The sequence below is a fragment of the Drosophila elegans genome, unplaced genomic scaffold (assembly GCF_018152505.1).
Source record: "Drosophila elegans isolate 14027-0461.03 unplaced genomic scaffold, ASM1815250v1 contig_814, whole genome shotgun sequence".
In the NCBI taxonomy this organism is placed as follows: domain Eukaryota; kingdom Metazoa; phylum Arthropoda; class Insecta; order Diptera; family Drosophilidae; genus Drosophila; species Drosophila elegans.
In genome coordinates this window covers 17,994,544-18,014,625 of record NW_024546167.1, presented here as the reverse complement: position 1 = coordinate 18,014,625, position 20,082 = coordinate 17,994,544, and the positions used below count along the sequence as shown (strand labels likewise).

General features: G+C 44.4%; 4 protein-coding genes across 6 annotated transcripts; 2 read left to right on the top strand and 2 right to left on the bottom strand.

The window, feature by feature from the left end:
- Nucleotides 1-216: 216 nt before the first annotated feature.
- Nucleotides 217-8,606, bottom strand: LOC108147951 (THO complex subunit 2). 2 transcript variants are annotated; one of them, XM_017274739.2, is made up of 15 exons: nucleotides 8,242-8,606; nucleotides 7,852-8,020; nucleotides 7,397-7,644; nucleotides 7,201-7,334; nucleotides 6,725-7,125; nucleotides 5,919-6,668; nucleotides 5,474-5,863; nucleotides 5,061-5,408; nucleotides 4,402-4,995; nucleotides 3,646-4,339; nucleotides 2,961-3,575; nucleotides 2,847-2,890; nucleotides 984-1,158; nucleotides 883-926; nucleotides 217-660 (listed from the first exon to the last, which is right to left on the bottom strand). In XM_017274739.2, the coding sequence occupies exons 1-15, from the start codon at nucleotides 8,457-8,459 to the stop codon at nucleotides 535-537; spliced, it is 4,950 nt and encodes a 1,649-aa protein (XP_017130228.1). In that variant the 5' UTR covers nucleotides 8,460-8,606; the 3' UTR covers nucleotides 217-534. The 2 variants fall into 2 exon arrangements, 1 of the variants encoding a protein (XP_017130228.1); XR_001774539.2 differs by lacking the exons at nucleotides 217-660; nucleotides 883-926 and having other exon boundaries at nucleotides 1,054-1,158; nucleotides 1,372-2,890.
- A 670-nt stretch (nucleotides 8,607-9,276) lies between these two features.
- On the bottom strand, nucleotides 9,277-11,128 carry LOC108148062. The gene is made up of 2 exons (XM_017274915.2): nucleotides 10,738-11,128; nucleotides 9,277-10,645 (listed from the first exon to the last, which is right to left on the bottom strand). The coding sequence occupies exons 1-2, from the start codon at nucleotides 10,874-10,876 to the stop codon at nucleotides 9,750-9,752; spliced, it is 1,035 nt and encodes a 344-aa protein (XP_017130404.1). The 5' UTR covers nucleotides 10,877-11,128; the 3' UTR covers nucleotides 9,277-9,749.
- Nucleotides 11,129-11,206: 78 nt separating this feature from the next.
- LOC108148031 (tubulin-specific chaperone D) lies at nucleotides 11,207-15,175 on the top strand. Its single transcript, XM_017274870.2, has 5 exons — nucleotides 11,207-12,233; nucleotides 12,289-13,422; nucleotides 13,481-13,900; nucleotides 13,961-14,427; nucleotides 14,484-15,175. The coding sequence occupies exons 1-5, from the start codon at nucleotides 11,291-11,293 to the stop codon at nucleotides 15,087-15,089; spliced, it is 3,570 nt and encodes a 1,189-aa protein (XP_017130359.1). The 5' UTR covers nucleotides 11,207-11,290; the 3' UTR covers nucleotides 15,090-15,175.
- A 298-nt stretch (nucleotides 15,176-15,473) lies between these two features.
- On the top strand, nucleotides 15,474-19,935 carry LOC108148024 (putative apoptosis-inducing factor 1, mitochondrial). 2 transcript variants are annotated; one of them, XM_017274857.2, is made up of 7 exons: nucleotides 15,474-15,897; nucleotides 16,027-16,265; nucleotides 16,805-17,089; nucleotides 17,146-17,248; nucleotides 17,521-17,770; nucleotides 17,830-18,644; nucleotides 19,140-19,935. In XM_017274857.2, exons 1-7 carry the CDS (start codon nucleotides 15,786-15,788, stop codon nucleotides 19,556-19,558), a joined length of 2,223 nt encoding a protein of 740 aa, XP_017130346.1. In that variant the 5' UTR covers nucleotides 15,474-15,785; the 3' UTR covers nucleotides 19,559-19,935. The 2 variants fall into 2 exon arrangements, with proteins under 2 accessions (XP_017130346.1, XP_017130347.1); XM_017274858.2 differs by having other exon boundaries at nucleotides 15,475-15,897; nucleotides 16,027-16,064.
- The last annotated feature ends 147 nt before the right edge of the window (nucleotides 19,936-20,082 follow it).

The window sequence follows — 20,082 nt, the reverse complement described above, 5'->3', positions numbered from 1 at the left end:
ATTATTATAAACATTAGTGGCAAGCTTGTTTAGATATCGGATATGCGTGTTTTAAATCGAGATTAAACCTCAAGTTCAACTGTTAAATGTAAAAATGAATTTAAATTGAATTAAATTTGATTCGAAATAAATGAAAAAAGCTGACTTTCTATGGGGTTTATGGGTTTTTGGGTAAAACTGAAACTTTTAATAATTAAAGTATGCAACATATTTATATCTTACTGCAATATACAATTTTATTATGCACATAAAATCGGAAATCGTTTTGGGGAATGGAAATTTTGTTTTTTAAGCATATATTATGGCGATTAAAAGTCCCCATTGAATAAACACAACATTTTTGTAATTTTTACAATGTAATTGTTTGGATTTTTCTTTTTAAAATAGTCACTAAAAAATTGTAAACATTTCAAAATTAGTTTTACTCATAATAATTGCTCCTGATGGATACACAATTTCAAATTCTTTAAAAATTAAACAAAATGCACTCCTCCTCAATCCAACAAAACGAGGGAGCAAAATCCCCGATTGTATTTAGTAGTTGACTCTGGATGAACGAGTCGACTTGCTGACGTACTGTCGATCTTCGCCTCGCGAACCACTGGCGCCGCCCCGCTCCCTATCGAATTTCTCATGTGAACGCTCCCGCGGTGACTTTTCCTAAGGATTAGGAAGTATTTTGGTTTATTTTCGATACTTTTCCGCAGTAAATCTGGTTGTAAACGGTGCATCAGCAGCCGTACAGCAAAGACGCAAACCCAAAAATGAATTCCACTAACGTAGCCGCTGCATCGTTTACAACCATTAGTATAAAATGGGAGATAACACTTGTAAACGTTGCATAACCACTGCATCGTTTACAACCAATCTTATTAAACTCACCCTATGCCGTTCTCTTTCTCGAATTTCTTCTTCGCCATTTTGTGCTGAAAATCGTTCGTTTTTGAATGTCTTGAATATCCGGTATATGATTCTTGTCTCACCTTCGCGCCGACGCTTGTGTTCGTTACTGTTGGACTCATCGGTGCGATCACGCTTGCGCCCCAGCTTGCGATCCTTGCGAGCGTCGCGCTCCTCATCCGACAGCTTATCCTTGTTGCGCTCTTTGGTCTTCAGGCCGCGCGCCTTCTTCACGCTGTCCACCAGTTCTTCCACCTTCTGCAACGGCACAGGATTAATGGTTGTAAAAATAGTATCAAATAGTATCACGCTTCATCTTCTCCTATTTCACAAAGTGTGTGCGTCCAACTGCTTAAAACTGGAACAAAAACCGAAAAAGTAGTACTAGTATTCGACCGAGTCTGTTTTGGTGTCCTATGTCTTATATATAGTTTAATAGTCCGCCGCCCCCACAACGCGCCCATCACTTACCCATGCACAGTCTCAACATCAACGAATTAACAACTAAACTGGGCTGCACAGGTAACTGCAGGAAGATGATAGTCAGAGCCGCGGCAGGATCCTCAGGATCTAGAGCTTTCCGCAATGTCGGTGTTGAAGTATTGTTTACCAAGTTTGGCAGCAAATGTTCCACAGAAAAATTGTATTGATTCAATCCACGTTTTGCTTTTCAGATGGCAGTAGCTGTTGGAATGAAGGCCATATCCATCCATATCCACAATTAATAATGTTGAGAATTCATGTTTACAGTTGTCTCTTGGAGTAATGGTTCGTAATTTTTAAGTTTGTTTGATGATTCGGAATGTTAAAGTAATTTGTTAAAAGCATGGCACTCCAGTTTAATGAATGGTGAGTCCAGGTAAAATAGGTCCGGTAGTTATTACTGAAGTGGTTGGAATTATTCAGTTTCCATTTAATACAGGGATTTTGATAATTTCGATTTAAAGTTGAGAGATCGATCCACAGGTTTTTGGCAACGAAGTGTAGAAGAGGTACTGGTTGTCTTGAATATCCGCTTTGAATGATTTACATCGAGTCTGGGTGGTTGGTACTTCATGAATTAGAGTTGTAGTGCTAGTTTATATACACGGTTTCAGTATTTTGTAATATTGGTTGCAGTCTTCTTTATGGTAAACTTTTTTTTAATCATTTCCATCCAGCATGTTTTTAAGTTCATCGGATTGACAATTTGTTTGTAGACTTTTGATGTGATGTTTCAGCAGTTGAAGTTATTTTTGATGCTGCATGATGATATACTTTTAGAATTTTGTCCTTTGTAGATTTAGTTTGCAGGTTACAGAAAAGATAATGCCGATGATTTTCCTTCTTCGAAATGTAGTTTTTTTTTAATGAAAGTTGTCGAATTTCTCCATCGTAATCCTTGTTTTTGAGAAGATTTTTATCCGCGCTTTCAGCTAGATTCGTCTTTTGCCTTTCGATTGTCGTCTTTATGGTCCCAATGCTCCGATTTGGTCCGTTATTTACACAATTAATCTTAAACTACTACAATTAATTAACAACTTGAATATACAAAAAAAAATAATTTCCTTTGTACAATTAATAATGATCCTGTCACATTGGTCTAAAAGTTGAACTTTTTGCTTATACCTTTAGCTTAAAACTAACACCCCGAGATAAACTACAATTGATACTTAGAATTAAAGGATATTGCAGGTGAGAACGAGATCCATCGCATCCACATCAAGCATAAGTTATTTATGTTTTGATATTTTTAGGGGTGGTGGTGGGCTCGTTGTTGATTCGTTGATTTTGAAGTCGCAGTTTGGAGTTTGGAGTTTTGGTGTAGCAAATCGGTTTATTGCTCGCATGCCCAATCGGAACTTCGTGTATTTTCCCTCCAGATTCGATCGTCATCGTAGTCGTGGGGTGTTTTTTATATTGTCGTTGTCTTAGCGTACTTATGTCTGCAACCATTTGCTACTAACCTTTGAACTGCTGGTTGACGACTCCAATTTGCGACGCTTTGAATCTGGTCAAATGAAACGAAGCAAATGCTGAGCAATGGTATTTTATAGAGAACGTATAAGTATGAAATGTACCTTTTTCGTATTCAATGGTCTCATGGCTGCGTTGCCGATGCTGCATGGAACCATTGCTCTCGTTGGACACAGAGCTCAAATCACGATCCCGCATACGTCCCTCGAACTCCTCGTAGTGGCGATTATCGGTGCTGCCCACCAGATCCACTGTCTCGACGCCATCGCCATGGCGATTTCGTTCTTCGGCGCCACGTCGCGAAGGCTTCTCACGCTTCCGCTCCAACTCCTCCTGCCGCTGGGAGCGTTCCCGCGACCGTTGATGCTGCTCGGCCTCTGTTCGCTCCTTGACCCTCACCGTCTCCCTGGAACTGCGGTGGCTACTTAAGCTTAAGCTTCCGTGACGCTGGTCCTGCTGTTCCTGCTGTCTTTCCCGCCCATCCACATCCCGATTGCTGCGGCTCTCGCTCTGTCTGCTCCCATTGCTGCCATTGTTGTTCGTCTGCTCCAGCTGCTCATCCTTGCTGCGAGCTTGGGATTCCCGGGGATCACGTGGCTTGCTCTCACGATCGTTGTTGGAAGTTGTCGAGGTTGAGTTTGTGGTTGTGGTTGTGGACACCAAAGTATTTCCGGTGCCCTCGCTTTTCATGCTCTTCGAATCGCTGCGGGTGAGCGTAGCTGAAATAAAAAATATAAGGGGTTTTGTGATTAGCTTAGGGTCATTGCATAGTTAATCATTTTTCCCCACCTGTTTTCGCCTCCGACTCCTTGGTCGCCGACTTTCCCTCGTTGTTGTAGAAGGGAGCAGCTCCACCAGCGACCTTTGCTCCCCGTTCCTGAGCCGGCGGCGAGGTGGGCGACATCTTGTCCACTTTAACGCCAGCGCCAGGTGCTCCAGCAGCGGTGGTTGGCGGCTCCTTGTTGGGCCGCTCGGCCATCTGATGGAAGTCGCTCTCCTTGAGCATGTGAGGCGTCTTCAGCTTCAGCTGACCAATGTAACTGGAGGCAATGGCATACAGATCCGGCCGCTTTGTCTTCTCCTCCTCGCGCACTTTGTCCACCTTACGTTCGATGATTTGCGCCAGTTTGGCGAGGACAGGATAGTGAGGTAGGATGCGCATCAGGATGATCAGTGCATTACGAATCTGCATAAAGTCCTTAGAGTCCAAACAGAACACAATGGCCTTGGTGATCTTGTAGTGCCACTTGTGGCATACATGGCGATAGTTCTCGTAGCCCACGTGATCGTTGGCCTCCGAGAACTGGTTGCTCACGCGGAACTTGGTCACGAAACCAGGATAGTTGGCGCACTCCTTGTTGAACACCGCCTGATCTGCATGCCAACGCATCACTGTTTCCAGCATGGCACACAAAAAGCGACCATACCGCGTCGCCTCGCCCTCCGTGCACGAAGTCACCGAGTAGGTGATGTCACAGAAGATCTGAAAGGGTATTTAAAATATAGATACACATATTTTCTTATAAATATATCGTGTACAATTACCCTATCGTAGCAGAGCAGAGTAGCGAAGTTCGATGTCTTGAGGTTGTGTATGGCGTGCACAAACTTGGCGCAATACAGCGCATCCAAGGCTGTGAAAGTGCAGCGCGGGAAGAGGCAGAGCTGCAGGAACTGCGTGATGGTGTCGTTCTTGGCCGACTTGGCCGAGCGTAGGAGGAACCAACTATCCTTTTGCTCCTGCAGCCGCTGCGAGATCTTGTCCACATGCTCGTGCTGTTTCTTGCGCTCGTCGTTCAGCTTCTCCATCAACGCAATGTAGCGCTCCTGCTCCTTTTTGTTCTTCGACTGATTGGAGTCCTTGCCCTCGGCCGCCTGCTGAGCCAGCTGCTTTAGCTTGCCAATCTCACGCTGATAGCTATCGTTGGGCACATGCAAATCGTACATGCTGAGGCTCCAGAATGTCACCAGGAACTGCGGACTGATGTCCTCCCACACCTTGGCGCTGTGCAGTGGGCGAACGGATTCCACAATCGGGTTCATGATCAACTGCGTGGCCTCTAGATACTTTTGCAGTTTTTGCGTTGTGGTCAGCTTCTTGGCATTCGGATCAGCCTTGCGCAATTGGTCATATTTTTGCTGTAAAAGGGATTAGCTTTAGCTTAAAACTGGGTACAAAAATCTTGTTCAATGTAGAGACTTACATTGATTTGGTGAGTGAACATGGGCCTGGCCAGAAAGAAGGCCACATCTGTGTTGATGTGATATTCCCGCAGCATGGTTATGATGGAGGGCAGGCGCTCTACATACTCATCCACCGAATAGGTGGATCCCAGGAAGGTACCAAACTGGACGAGCGTGTCCTGGCATTGATCGTACAGATGTCCCACCAACTTCAAATGACTGTGAGCCGCCGTCTCGCGATAGATGACACAGTGCTTCTGTTGAGCCATCAGCAGGCAAATAGCCACTGCGAGATCGTTGTTGGCCAATGCCTCCTTCAGACGATTAGAAGACTTTTTCGTATTCCTCACTTGACTAAAGTAGCCAGCCTAGAAAGATAATAGGTTATGAGTAATTGGGGCTAACCATATATAAAACAGAGTTCAATAACTACCTCTCCCCTGAGCTGTTCACCACCGCACATGGCTTGCAGCTGATCGTTTGTCATTTCCTCGCATGACTCTACGCCTGCCATCTTATGCACAATCTCTCGCAGGATCAGTAGATCCAGGCTTTTCTGTGACTTCAGCTGATTGGCCACATATTGCAGCAAACCGCTCAGCTCAATGCTGTACTTCTTGTAGATGGTGCCGCAGAAAGAGGCCAGACTTTGCAGCCACAAGGATAAAGAGGTGCCATCATCCTTGAACCTGAGACGACCCGTCAACGTCAGCGACTCAATGATGCAGTATCCCAGACAATCAAAAGACAGGGCAGTAAGATACTTGAGCATGTCGCAGACGGGACCAATGAGATTGTCATAGATTTGGATTTGCAAGAGAATCTATTGAACAGAATGGTAAGTAATTAATTAACCAACAACAGTAGCTTAAACTCACATAGTCGAACAGCAGTCCTGGAGCACAGTGGCTGTACTTGCCCACTAGACGACCCAATTGCTTGACATTCTCCTTGCTCACTCGCTTCATCAGCGCCTTGATGTCCCGCTGAGCTAGGCCACATCGCCTGATCAAGTTCGGATGCAGCTGGTAGCTATCGTTCTTCCAACGCGCATACAAACTGTAGCGAAAGTGGTACGGGAAGTACTTGAGCACAGCCCAAATCTCCTCGGACATGGAGCAGTTGTTGTCCAGGTAGAGAAGCGAGGGTAAAATGCAAGCATCCAGCGAGCTCATAATGTCATAGTAGTGATGCTCCGCCTCCGAATTTGGCGGGGGACCATTCAAACTGTCCACGCCCATCTCCACCACAAGTTTTCGCATAATGCGAATAAGCTTGTACATCAGCACAGTGTCGTAGTGCATGGCAGGTCCCAAGACATTAGCCATCGGCCAGGTGTACTTCCTCAGATCGCTGAATTCCTTTGCCTGCATCTTGGCCACCAGCTTTGAGTCGTCGTACAAGCGATTCCGGCTCTGCCTTCGTCCAGCGGGTGCCTTGAAGCATTTCTTATAGTAAACATTCTCCACGGACAGATGTATCAGATCGGCAATGGCACGGGCGATGGGCTCCTGCAGAACTACCGCCTGTTCGGGAAGCTTCTGGATAATCTTGTAGGCATTCCCCCAGTCACCCACTTTGAGTAAAGCCTCGCAGAGACCAAACTTTTGATTGACATTATACTTTTCCTGCAGCAGAAGATCTATATTAACAATATTAACATTATATTATGGAAAAACTTTACCTCGTTGAACTTCTTAACAGAAGGCGGTGGTGGTAAATCCTTTTCTTCCTCCTTTTTGTTGGTTTGAATGAGGTTCAGCTTGCGCACCATTTCTCTGGCATCCGCCAACTCTTCCTCCCAATCCGCCTTGATGCTCCCATCGTTTGGGGTCAGCCAGACATATACATCGTTCAGCGCAATGACGCCGTGCTTCAGCAAAAGGGCACAAACATGATATAAAGAGCGGGGCGTGCGGGAGTCCTTAAAGTGGCAGAACTTATAGCCAAGGACCTCGCATATTATGGCACCAGTTGGCATATAGCTTCGCAGCAGGGGAATGAACAGGTTCCAGCGGTCGGGGCGAGTTTCGAAGGACTCGATAATAATGTCCAGCACTCGGTTGGGATCCAGATTAAAGCAGCCTACGCAAAAGATTAATTTTTGTATTTTAGTTTGTATTGTAATTTTTAGTTTTACGACCTATTAAAAAACGTTACCTATTAGGGATTTAATGATGTCCATTATGCTTTCAGGAGTGGTGTTCTCTTCAAATTCCTGATTCAGCTCTGTTATAAGCTTGGCAAATCCCTCGCTTTCCTCGCGGAAAAGATTAAAACGACGCTGCTTGTAGCTAAAATTATGATGGGCAAATGATAACATTTATCAAACTTAAATTGCCGTTTGAATACATACTATAATTTGGTTTTGACCTTGATGAACTTGGAGTAGAAGCTTTTGTTTTTGACAATGCCAACCTCCTGCAACGTGTCAATCTCCAATCGCTCCTTCAGTAGACTTTCTGGAACCACCTTGTCAATGTCCTTGACCAGTTGCACGAAGGCATGACGCTCCTCTTGTAATCCTTCGGTCATAAGCGAGGTTTCGTTGTCCAGGATATTGATCACATCCAATATGAGGCTGGGAAACTCTGCGTGAAGGGCCTGAAAAAATAGTGATATAGTTTAATAATTTTGTTTAACTTTTAATTATCTTCTAAAGATCTTATCAAGCGAGTATTGCCTTTTGTTAAGGGTTTATTTTTGAGGATTCACCAAATGCAGTTTCCTTTCAGTCTCAGTATAGAGAAAATCGTATCGAGGGAAGCCCTATAAAGGATTCCCCAAAATTCCCGGAACTTTTTCACTCACCACGACTTCCATGAGCAGATGGAGCACCAGATCCTTTTTGTGGGTGAATCGCAGGGCCTGCCAGAGCAGCTCGTAGATGGCATTGGAGACGCCCTGTTTGAAGACGCCATTCCGGTCGTAGACGGGATTGTCGGCCGTATCCTGGAGCTGCTGCTTGAGGTACTTTAGGCTAGAAGTAAACGTGATATTTAGCGAGGGGAAACGAACGAACGAGCAGCACAGTGGTTCCAAACAGTAGACACAGGAGCGCGCGTGCGAATTGAATATTCGCAGCTGGACACAAACTTCTGGCAGTCACTGTACATGTTGCGACTGTGTGTGTGTATATCTCTGGCTGCGTTTGTATCGGTGTCTAAGAGAGATAGAGAGAGAGCGTGGAACCACACGTACAATTCGCTCCGTCCGGATTTATCAAAGTGCTTGAAGATCTCCGGATTGAGGGATCCACTGCTGGCGGCGGCTCCTCCGTTTGTATCCGTGGATTCCGATGTCCGGGTTTCCGCAGTCGCCGTTGCCGCTGCCACAGCTCCACCGTCGCCGCCATCCTGCGTCCCCGTAACGCTCTTCAGCTTTTTGAGGCGCCGCACCCGGTCGGTGGATTTCTGCATCTCCGGATTAGGTGGAACACGCGGGCGTTTTGCTACGGGTGCAATCTCTGCGCCCAAATCGATCAGATAGCTGTACTTTACGAAATATTTGACAAATTTTCACACTTTGATGTTGAAGCAGTGCCACCAGTGTGACCGTATCGCCTACCGTATTAAATGACAGGCGGCAAAACGAAAGTGCCTTTTTCGGATGTCCTTATTTTAGGAACGAATAAAATGAAACATTAATAAATAAATGTTTTTATGTTTTTTATTCACAGGTTTCTTCGATTTGAGGTACTTCACTTGTAGCTGTATTAATTTTATCATATATACGTTTTTGTTTTATTTATGCAATAAAAAGTAAGTACAGGAGTAAAATATTTTTTAATCTAATTGTTATTCCACAATCTGAAATTTTTTTAACTATTTAATTTAACATTATTTTTAATAATATTAAAGTTATTTTGTTCGCTAAACCCAGCGCAATTTATAATTTTACTTGCAAAAATTTGTCAAAACTTTAAAAACTCAAAAAAGATTTTGAAACATATGGAACTGAAATCAAATCAAAATGACATACCTGTATCGGAATCACTATGCACATATTAAGCAAAATAGTTTTTAGTATTTCACAGATGAATTTAAAAAACTATTAAATTCCTTTTCTAAATAAAATCTGAACTGCGTTTCATCCCGCAGGTTTCTCGGAAATCTCAAATCTCAGGCAGCGTTTTATGTTATTGGACCCTCTTTGTATGCGCATATAATTACGAATCTTTTAAAATGCAATCTGAAATCAATCAAAATTCATTGTATTTACAAATGTATATTAGCATTTCTTCAAACAAATGATTTATTAAAATGGTACCAAAACGATAGGACTGTTGAAACCATATTAAATATCCTCTAAAATATGTGTATTAACTATCTAGTTTTTACATAAATATTTTCTATTCGCCAGCATCCTTCAGATTTTTCGATGTTTATTTCTTCCTATTTTTAATAAAATTAACTTAAATTATAAAATTGTTTATTGTTTTACCTTTAACAGTTGCAAATTATTTTCAAACTCCTATTAAAATGGCAAAATTTTAGGCAATGCGTAAATGGAAATTAGTCTAATACAATGCGTCTTTCTTATGACATACAAACATATTTGTTGAATTAATAACTTCAATATATATTTAAGAAGTACTGTTCATACAAATCCAGAAATAATATTTGTGTAGTTTTCTTTAGAAAACTGAATGTAAAATCGTAAGATAATTTGGGTGATTGCTAATTGGTAGAATGCTGGAATTGCGATCTTTAGATCAAGGCTTCGTTCTCGATCTTGACATCGCACTCGATCATGGAGCTGTCCACATAATCGTAGGAGGATGGGGATTGTGGGCTACCATTTAGGTAACTGGAATTTGAGATACAGTAGGGCTGGCAATTATCCAGTTGAGAGGTGAAACTTGAGTCGGGAGCGGGCGTTAGTCTTGGCAATCCCACGGCTCCAGCTCCAGCGGCCATTCCCTGGGGCGCCTGCTGATCCTCCTTCCGAAGTTCCACCAAAATCCGGGCCATCTCCATGCGAAACTTGAGGTTTCCAATGGGCGACAAGGTCTTGACGTGCGGCACCATGCTCACCATGAAGCTGTAGTCTGAATCGTTTTTCAAATCCGCTTCGGCAGGATGATTTGATGTGGCCTTGCCGTTGGAACTGGACACATCGTACAAAGATGAGGGCTTTCGGCGACGAACCCTCTTCGTAGGCGGCTTGAGATGCAGGTGCATGGGTGGGCAGGATATCAATCTGGGCGACGGTTCATGGTCGGACAGATGGGCAGTGGATGAGTCCAGTGGCTTGATCAGGGAGCCACCATCCGATCCCGAATCCTGTGGCAACGAGGATTCCCTCTTAAATATATCCCCAATGATCTCAAAGTCAACGGAGTCATCATCGTCCAGATCCACATCGATGGCAAAGTCCACCAGTCGGGTGGTGGTGTCGCAGTCATCCTCCGGCTGTTCGGCATCCAAATCGTAGGCCTCCGGAGGAAATGGCACCAGACGTTCCGGATCGAAGATGTGGCGCATAAACTCCAGGGAACGGAAGTATGTCCAGTGGGACATTTCCATTCGTTTCTGTTGGATTTTGCGTATCTCGGCGCGATAGCTGTCCCTTAAGCCCTTAAAACGCTTCTTGCAGGTGACAACTGGGGAAAGTACCAGAAAGTACCAGAAAGTACCAGGGAAAACCAGGTGATATTTATAACTTGCCTGGGCAGATAAACGCAAACACACTCACCATCCTGCTGCAAAATCTCCGCCACAATTGCCCACTGGGCTGCTCCGTCCTCCTTGCGATACGCCATGGACATGTTGGTGTCCCAAAGACATCGCCTTTTGGCCACCTCCGCTATGAGACGAAAATTATCTGATTTCATGGCTTTGCAGCAGCAATCGTGGCTTGCCACAAAAGGCTCTTGTTGTTTTGCGATTTCTGATGCGAACTTTCACCACTCACCGCGCCCACACAAACTAGGCGATTGTGTGAGCGGTTAAACAATTAATATTGAAACCGGAGCCAAAAAACGTGACTTGCTTCGGCCCTTTTGCTTCCGAGAAAATGGAAAGGAAAATAATTTCCGTTTGTGCTGCAAACTCGCAGCTTCGCCTTGCTATTCTGCCCTACGCCTGGCAACTCTGGACGAACAGCTGTTTTGCGGTATTAAGGTATGGACGACGAACGGTCACACCAATACGGTGGCAACTCTGCCAGCGAAACAAATGATTCACAAAATAATCGTTGATTTTTTGCCGGCTGTTGTTTTGAAACCCAAATAGATAGCGAAACAGCCATGTCGAATCCTGTGGAGGAGTGCAAGGATGAGGACCTGCCCGCAAATACGCTGGAGCATTTCACCGAACTGCAGCAGGTGCTCGAAATGATCGAGAACATCAAACCAATTGGGGCTGCAACCTTTGAAAGGGAATTCGAGCAATACGCTCAGATTTTGTCCAGATATCAGGAGCAACCGCATCTGCTGGATCCACATTTGGAGGAGTTGCTGGGCCAACTGCTGCAGAAGATCAGGCGCCAGGATTTGGACACCGGAGAACGTCATGCCGCCTTTAAGTATCTCTATATCATTTGCAAAGTTCGCACCTACAAAGTATTGGTTAAATTTATGCCTCATGAGCTAAGTGATTTGGAGTTTGTCCTGGATCTGCTGGGCCAGCAGGATCCCAAGGAGTTCGAGCAGTGGGAAACACGCTATATACTGCTCCTGTGGATGTCCATTCTGGTCCTAAATCCCTTTCACATGTCCAGACTGGATGCCTACGAAACATCAACCAATCCCACTCTGAATTGCAGCCCATCCATCAATCATGTTCAGACCAAGACCACCAAGATGGAACGCATCTACGAGCTGATCCAGTTGTATGTGTCCAACAATGACACCTGCAGCAGCATGGCTGCCTATTTGGCTGCCAAATACTTCATCCGTAGCGACATTAAGGATCTGTATCTGGAGCGATTCCTCGATTGGATCATGGAGCAGCACCAGGCGGATACGGTGAATGTCAAGTTCGGGCAGCTGGCTGCAGTGGCAGCTATTTTGAAGCACGGCAAACGGGAGGATCTGCTACCCTATGCGGATAAGCTACTCCAGTGGATCACCTCCTGTCAGTACAAGGATGGCAACGACTTTTTGAAGTACAAGAACTATGTGAAAATTATCCAGCGATTGGGCTTGGTGCATCTGAAGCCACGCATCGCCAGCTGGCGATACAAAAGGGGTGAGTTTCCTTGATAAATTTATTACAACTATAACTATTTTATACCATTTTTAAGGCACCCGATCACTGGCCACCAATCTAACGCAGGCTGCTGGAGCAGGAGGCGAATCAGCTGCCCTGGAGTCACCGCCAGAGGAGGGCGAGGAGATCCTAGTGCCCGATGCCATAGAAGAGGTAATTGAGGAGCTGCTGCAAGCCCTGCGAAGTGGTGGAAATGACATACGCTGGAGTGCGGCCAAAGGATTGGGCCGGGTCACCAATCGCCTGCCCAAGGAGCTGGCCGATGAGGTAATCGGGTCAGTGATTGATATACTCAATCCACTGGAGCCCCACGAGGCCTGGCATGGAGCTTGTTTGGCACTGGCGGAACTGGCCAAAAGGGGATTGCTGCTGCCACATCGATTGGAGGAGCTGGTCCCGCTCCTCATGCAAGCTCTGTTTTACGATGAAATGAAGGGCTACATGTCCGTGGGCCAGCACATCCGTGATTCCGCCTGCTACATGTGCTGGGCATTTGCCAGGGCCTACAATCCGGATGATGTGAAACCTTTTGTGCAAAAAATCTCATCGGGATTGTTGATTGTGGCCGTTTTCGATCGCGAAGTGAACTGCAGACGAGCTGCCTCTGCCGCTTTCCAGGAAAGTGTTGGTCGCTTGGGCAACTTTCCCTTTGGAATCGAAATATCCACCACCACGGACTTTTATTCTGTGGGCATTCGCCAGAATTCCTATCTGAATATTAGTGATTATATTGCACAGTATGAGGTGTACAGGGAACCTTTGATCAATCACCTGGTGCAGCACAAAGTAAACCATTGGGATCTGGCCATAAGAGAGCTGACAGCCAAGGCTCTGCACAAGCTTTCGCTGAGAGAACCAGAGTACATGGCCGCTGTCGTTTTGCCACAATTGCTGGCCAAAACCGATACCATAGATATTAACTGCCGACATGGTTGTGTATTGGCCATGGGAGAGATTATTCTGGCCCTGCGCAAACTGGAGGAAAAGAGCGATCCTCCTGTGACTTACCTAACCAATCAACGAATTGTGGAGCTAAACGAACTGGTAAAGACATTCATAGATAGACACTTCTATCGCGGAATGAGCGGTGAGCTGATGAAGTCCTGCACCACCAACTATATCAAAAACTGCAGTCTGGCCAAGCTAAAGGCCACAAACGAGTGTTTGGGTAAGGATCATACAACCTTACTGATAAATATATAATTAAAATAATTGTTATTTTCCAGATTCTTGGCAAAAGGTAATAGACTCCTGTCTGGTGACCCAATCAAGCTCCATTCGTGCCTCTGCGGTAGAGGCTTTTGGCGAACTCTGTGCTACTTATTACTGCTTAGACTCCAGACACCAGGAAAACGAAGACATCATTAATAGCTATTTAAAGGGAGCCGAAAACGATTTGGAGGAGCATATACGCATGGGTTACCTAGCTGCTTTGGGTGTGCTACCATCCTTTATGATTCGCCCCCATTTGCCTGCTATTTTGGATAGTTTGGTTAAACATTCGCTGACTCCATTGCAAGCTGTTCTGGTCGGCGAAATGGGTGGCCGCGAGAATATCCAGACTTACAGGTGGAGTGAGGCTAGAACGGAGAGCGTCAGGGCCTTGCTTAAAGTCGTAAAAACAGTGGGATATAAAGAAGGAATCGGTGAGCCTTGAATCACAAGTAATTAGTGTATTTAAAGATATATTAATCATCTTTTTCCAGATTCCTTTGCCGAGCCTAAAAACTTCAACAAGGTTATTGAATGTCTGCTGAAAGCTTTGGATGAATACACCCTAGACAATCGTGGCGATATTGGTGCTTGGGTGAGAGAGGCAGCTATGTCATCGCTTTACGAAATCGTGACTCAGTGTCCTCCTGAATTGCTGGCCCCCGAACATGTCCACGAGATTGTTGTAGGCTTTATGCAGCAGGCTGTGGAGAAAATAGATCGCACTCGGGGATTAGGCGGCCGCCTTTGTTGCCAACTGATTCATCATGAGCCCAGAATTCCGCATATTCGTGAGCATACCAAACTCATTGAGATCTTTCCCGCGGATGCTGATTCCGTGCTTTGGCTATTTGCCGATCACACATTCCCATTGTTCTGTGAGCTGCTTGCTCTGCCGGATTACTCTAAAAGAGTGCTTCTGGGTCTGAGTGCCAGCATTGGTCAACTAACTGAATCTCTGGTAAGTTTGGGATCTTTTTCATAAGTCTGATCTAATAAAAGCATTTTCACCTACAGATTAAATATGCCTCAAGTGCCTTATTCCAATTCTTGCGTTCCAATCCCGAAACTGTGCCACGCCTTTGTGCCGAGGTTGTTCAGATCTTCGAGGAGCACCTGCTCAATGAGCGCGTTACCTATCCCATGCTCAGTTTCCTGGACATACTCATCGGATCAGGCACTGTGGAATCGGTGCTTCATGACGAAGCAAATCCGTTTGCAGAGGATATCTTTAGGCTGTTGAACCTGGAGGTTAAGGGCTACAAGAAGCTGTATAAGACAGCTACCAGCATTAGTGCCTTTTGCCAGTTACTCCAGGTTCCCCGCCTGTCCAAAAGGATTCTCTCCAAGCTTTCAGTATTCCTTGGACTGCAACATGTCCATGTGCGCAAAACCGCTGCCACAAAACTATACGAAGCGCTGGCTCTTCACGGCGATGTTACCGAAATTCCCGAGGATAATATGGATGAAATCCTGACACTGCTCTCGGAAACGGATTGGACCATGCCGCTGGTCGAGGTGCGCCCCCTGAGGAACCAATTGTGCCACCTTTTCGGTATTAAGGCTCCTGTGAGTGGAGCAGCTGCAGCAGCCGCTTTGCAACAGGCAAATGCGGATAAATGAATTCTCGGCAATACAAGTTAAGCTTATGCATTTTCCCTTATTTATTTAATGATTTTGTTGCACAAATAAACTGACTATGCTTGAAAGCTTTTAAGACATTTTATTTTACGGAATTCTTTTATCTGCGTAATTCAACTTAAATATTCCAATCAGAGCTTCAAAGAATTTATCAAATTATTTTAGCGTTACAAGTTTATTTACTCTATTTGTTCTTAATATTTATAGATTACGTTAGCATAATAACTTCTATATATTTGCTAACCGACTAAAATTTAACTTAAACCGACTTCCGTTTCCGCTTAATTTTCCCAATGTTCCAATAAGAACTGTAGGGTACTTTACGTGTTGGGACATTGTCCAAACCAGTTTGGCATTTTCGCATTAACCGACGACGGTCACACTGAGAAAAAAACAATACAAAACAGGCAAGGGAATGAAAAATAAAAGGAGGCGGACGACCGATAAAACCGAAAAGCAAGGAGGGATTAAGGAGTCAAGATCAATAAAACCCCGCCGGACATCACACGGAGAAATTTGTCATAGAAATTGGTTTTTTTGTAAACAAAACACAAACTCGCACACACCATCACACACACGTTTCTTTCGCCGCCCGCACTTCGCGTTGTTACACAATTGTAATTGTGGAGTGTCCAAAAGTGTTCCGGAATCTGAATCAGAGACAGAGTGTAAATCGCGATGAGTATTTGGGGTGTCCGATGTCTGGCGCAGAAGTTCATCCGGCAGGCCTATATCCTGGCCAACCGGAGGATATTAGCTTCCGTGCCGCAGCGATCGCCACCGGCATACGGTAAGTGAGGTTATGGTCGGAGTCGGATCTGTATTTGCAGATCTCTCTCTCTCTGTGTTTTGCATGTTTTTCTTTTTACTCTTTTTACTTTACTAATCGTCGTGCCTTCTCTTCCTCCTCCATTTTTAGCCATTCTCCGGCCGGCACACAGCAGCCTCTATCAAATGGTAAAGAAACGCACCCTCGAAGCGCGCACCAAATTGCAAGCAAACAAATATCCGAATCATCAAGCCTGCGTTGTCAAGCCCTCGGCCACGCCCCCCAATCAGGAGGGCGAGGAGGCGTTTGTGGAGGCCACCGGCGTTTCCAGCTTTGCCAATTCCCAGTTTCAAGCCCCTTCTGCCCAGTCAGAGCCACTCTTAAAAGTGGTATCCATCGCTCATCTCATCCATCATCCATCATCTTTAGTTGGCTAAGATCGGAAATGCAAATTAGGGGAATTTAAACCTTAGCTATTCTCAACCGGTGGAATCTTGTTAAAATAACTCTTAAAAATCTTGTATAATGGTTTGCAAATGATAAAAAATTTGAGTAGATTGTTATATTTAACAATATAAGTAAAACTGAAACTAAAGTAGTAAAAAACCATGCTGCAATACGATAATTTTTCACCACTAAACTCTTAAAGGTTATTCTTTCTTGTTTACTAAACTAAACTTAAAATAGCACTACAAAACCAATACTTTTAACCAGAAAACTACACAAGATTTCTTATAATTACTAGTAATCTTATTTAAAAGCCTTAAAATGTTCAAAAATAACAGTATTAGTACCAATTTTTAATCTTATTTAAATTTATAGCAAGTATTTTATTAGCTTTAGTTTTAATAGTAGAATCCCAGTTTGCATCTCCGCCCAAAAACCCTTAAAAAACATTGTTTAACAAATATATTAATATGTTTTTTAGGGCTTTGCTGAAAGCAAGACAGTCTGCAGTGCCAAGGATGTACTGAAGTCGGACAGTGCGAAATTCAGCACCAGCCAGCCAGTCTTGGATTCCTGCAAGCCGCCGACGAATGCCTGTGAGGAGTTCGAACGCAAACGCAAGGAGACGAAATGCCAGCCATGCAACGAGGATGGAACTGCTCCCGGTGGCAGTGGTGGTGGCGATGAGGACTGTGAATGCCGGATGAGAGACTTTCGGCTCAAGTGCCTGCTGGGTGCCCTGGCTGCCCTGCTTTCTGGTGGATTGGTATGATTGCCTCCAATACTTAAGGACAAACCGCTAATTGCTTGCCATTTTTGTAGCTCACCTGGTTCCTGACACGGGGCACGGATGACAGTGAGGCCAGGAAAGCCCAGGAGGAGGAGGAAGAACGGAAACGTAGATTGATAGCTGGACTAGCTACGAGTAAGTGGAATCTAAAGCCCATAAACATCGTTAACAATATAATAACGAAATATAAAGAAAGTTCTAGACTGGCATTTGCTAACCAGATAAGCACTATCTATTGCCTAGCCCAAAATCAGCATAATTGGATAATTATTACGCATAAATTACAAACCAATCGTCATGATCATTAGGTTTCAAGAATTTAATAACTTTATATGTGATCATTTGGAAGTTTTTATTGAAGAACCAATTTATTTAACCAAATTTTCTGTTTTGTATTACTTTTTTAGGTCCGCCCACTTCTGAGGACCTTCCCAAGCATGTGCCGTACCTTATTGTTGGTGGTGGAACCGCCGCCTTCTCCGCTTTCCGAGCCATCAAGTCCAACGATGCGACAGCCAAGGTTTTAATGATCAGCAATGAGTTCCGCAAGCCCTACATGCGCCCACCATTGTCCAAGGAACTGTGGTACACACCCAATCCCAACGAGGATCCCATTAAGGACTACCGATTTAAACAGTGGACGGGTTCGGAGAGGAGGTAGGTCCATCATGGTTATTATTACAAAATGTCTTCTTACTCCATCCATTCCTTCACAGTTTGTTCTTTGAACCGGATGAGTTCTTCGTTGATCCCGAGAATCTGGAAGACAGTGAGAACGGCGGAATAGCCGTTGCCCAAGGATTCGCTGTGAAGAAGATAGACGCGCAGAAGCGCATAGTGACATTAAACGATGGCTACGAGATCGGCTACGACGAATGCCTGATTGCCACTGGCTGTGCCCCCAAGAACCTGACCATGCTCCGCGATGCGCCGCCCAGTGTGCTCGAGAAAGTAATGGTCTATCGCACACCCGATGACTTTGATCGCCTGCGAAGACTGGCAGCGGAGAAGCGTTCCATTACCATTGTGGGCAATGGCTTTATCGGAAGCGAGCTGGCCTGCTCGCTGGCTCACTATTCGCGGGAGAACAATGGCGGCAAGGTGTACCAAGTGTTCCAGGAGAATGCCAACATGTCCAAGGTCCTGCCGAACTATCTGAGCCGCTGGACAACGGCCAAGATGGAAGCCCAGGGCGTCTGCGTCATTCCCAATGCCAGCATTCGATCAGCGGTGCGGGATGAAGCCAATCTAAAGTTGGAGCTAAACAATGGCATGACCTTGATGTCCGACGTGGTGGTTGTCTGCGTTGGCTGCACACCAAACACAGAGCTTGCCGGTCCCAGCCGACTGGAAGTGGACAGGAGTCTCGGTGGTTTCGTGGTCAATGCAGAATTGGAGGCCAGAAGGAATCTGTACGTGGCCGGCGATGCTTCCTGCTTCTTTGATCCTCTGCTGGGCAGGCGACGGGTGGAGCACCATGATCACTCGGTGGTCTCTGGTCGGCTGGCCGGCGAGAACATGACGGGAGCAAGTAAGTTACTAGTCTCTGTTTATATATTTTATATTTATATCTGTAAGTAGATATTGCATTTGTTGAAAAGTATGTTACGGGTAGAAGAGAGAGTTTCCAACCCTATAAAGTATATATATATTTTTTATGAAGATCAATAGACGTAACTGTTTGTCCGTTCTCGAAAACTATAAAAGCCAGAGATTTAAGTTTTAACTAGCGAAATTCTAAGAAATGGTAGATGTAAGTTATTGTGCTATGTATTTTATTTTAGAATTTTTCATGAATTTTTTGATAAACACACAAATCGAACCAAATCGAAATTTTAGAAGTTATTATTATTATTAGTTGTTGGACATTTGAAAATTTAAGGTTTACAGATTAAATTGATTAACTGAGTAACGCATATACAATAGTAGGCGCACTCGATTAAACTTTTTTTCCTTAATTATTAAGTGATAAATTAATTATATTATTTTTAAATATTAATATTGATATATTTTCCTTCACTCACAGAAAAACCCTATCAGCACCAGAGCATGTTTTGGTCCGATCTGGGTCCTGAGATCGGTTACGAGGGCATTGGCTTGGTGGACTCCTCGCTGCCCACCGTTGGAGTATTCGCCCTGCCCTCCGATACAGCCAATCGCGTAGACCAGTTGTCCGAATCCAGTGGTGATGGCTCCATCAGCGCCAGCTCCAGCGATACGACGAAAAGCGATGCCGTCGTCAGCCAAGATGGCGTTACCTGTGATCCCGATGAGGCGAACAACTATGGCAAGGGTGTGATATTCTATCTTAAGAACGACAAGATCGTCGGCATCCTGCTGTGGAACCTCTTCAATCGGATAGGCTTAGCTAGGACAATAATCAATCAGAATAAGAAGTACGATGACCTCAATGAGGTGGCCAAACTGTTCGAGATTCACGCGTAGAGGACCGAGTGTCCCGAGGGACCAAGGAGAAGAAAGCTAAACATTATCCTGGAAAGCTAATCAGCCCGCAACGAAACAGAAACCGAATCAGAACCGAATGCCTTTAACTATGTGTTTACTGTGTACATATGCAACTAACTACTGCAACTAGATACGAACGGCAATGGCGCAATGCAACAGAAATTTTAGTTTTATTATTTTTGGAATAAACCTTTTTTTGTAGTCGACGACATTGTTACGGTTATGTGTGGCCGCAATAGGCGTATCTGCATCTAATTATGTAAAAGACGTGGGAGAGCGGATATCTGTTGAATTGTGTGTATTTTCCTAATAAAAGAACCACCTAATAAAATTTGTTGACAAAAAATTGACCGTAAGACCAAGAATTGTTTACTTTATGCATTTTCATTGTTAAAAACTGATGCTGCTTGATCATGTATTTGATTATTATTTAAATAAATTTAAACACTTTTGTCTTTATAATAAAATAAAGCTAAAGGACTTGGAAACTTACCATGTTTTAT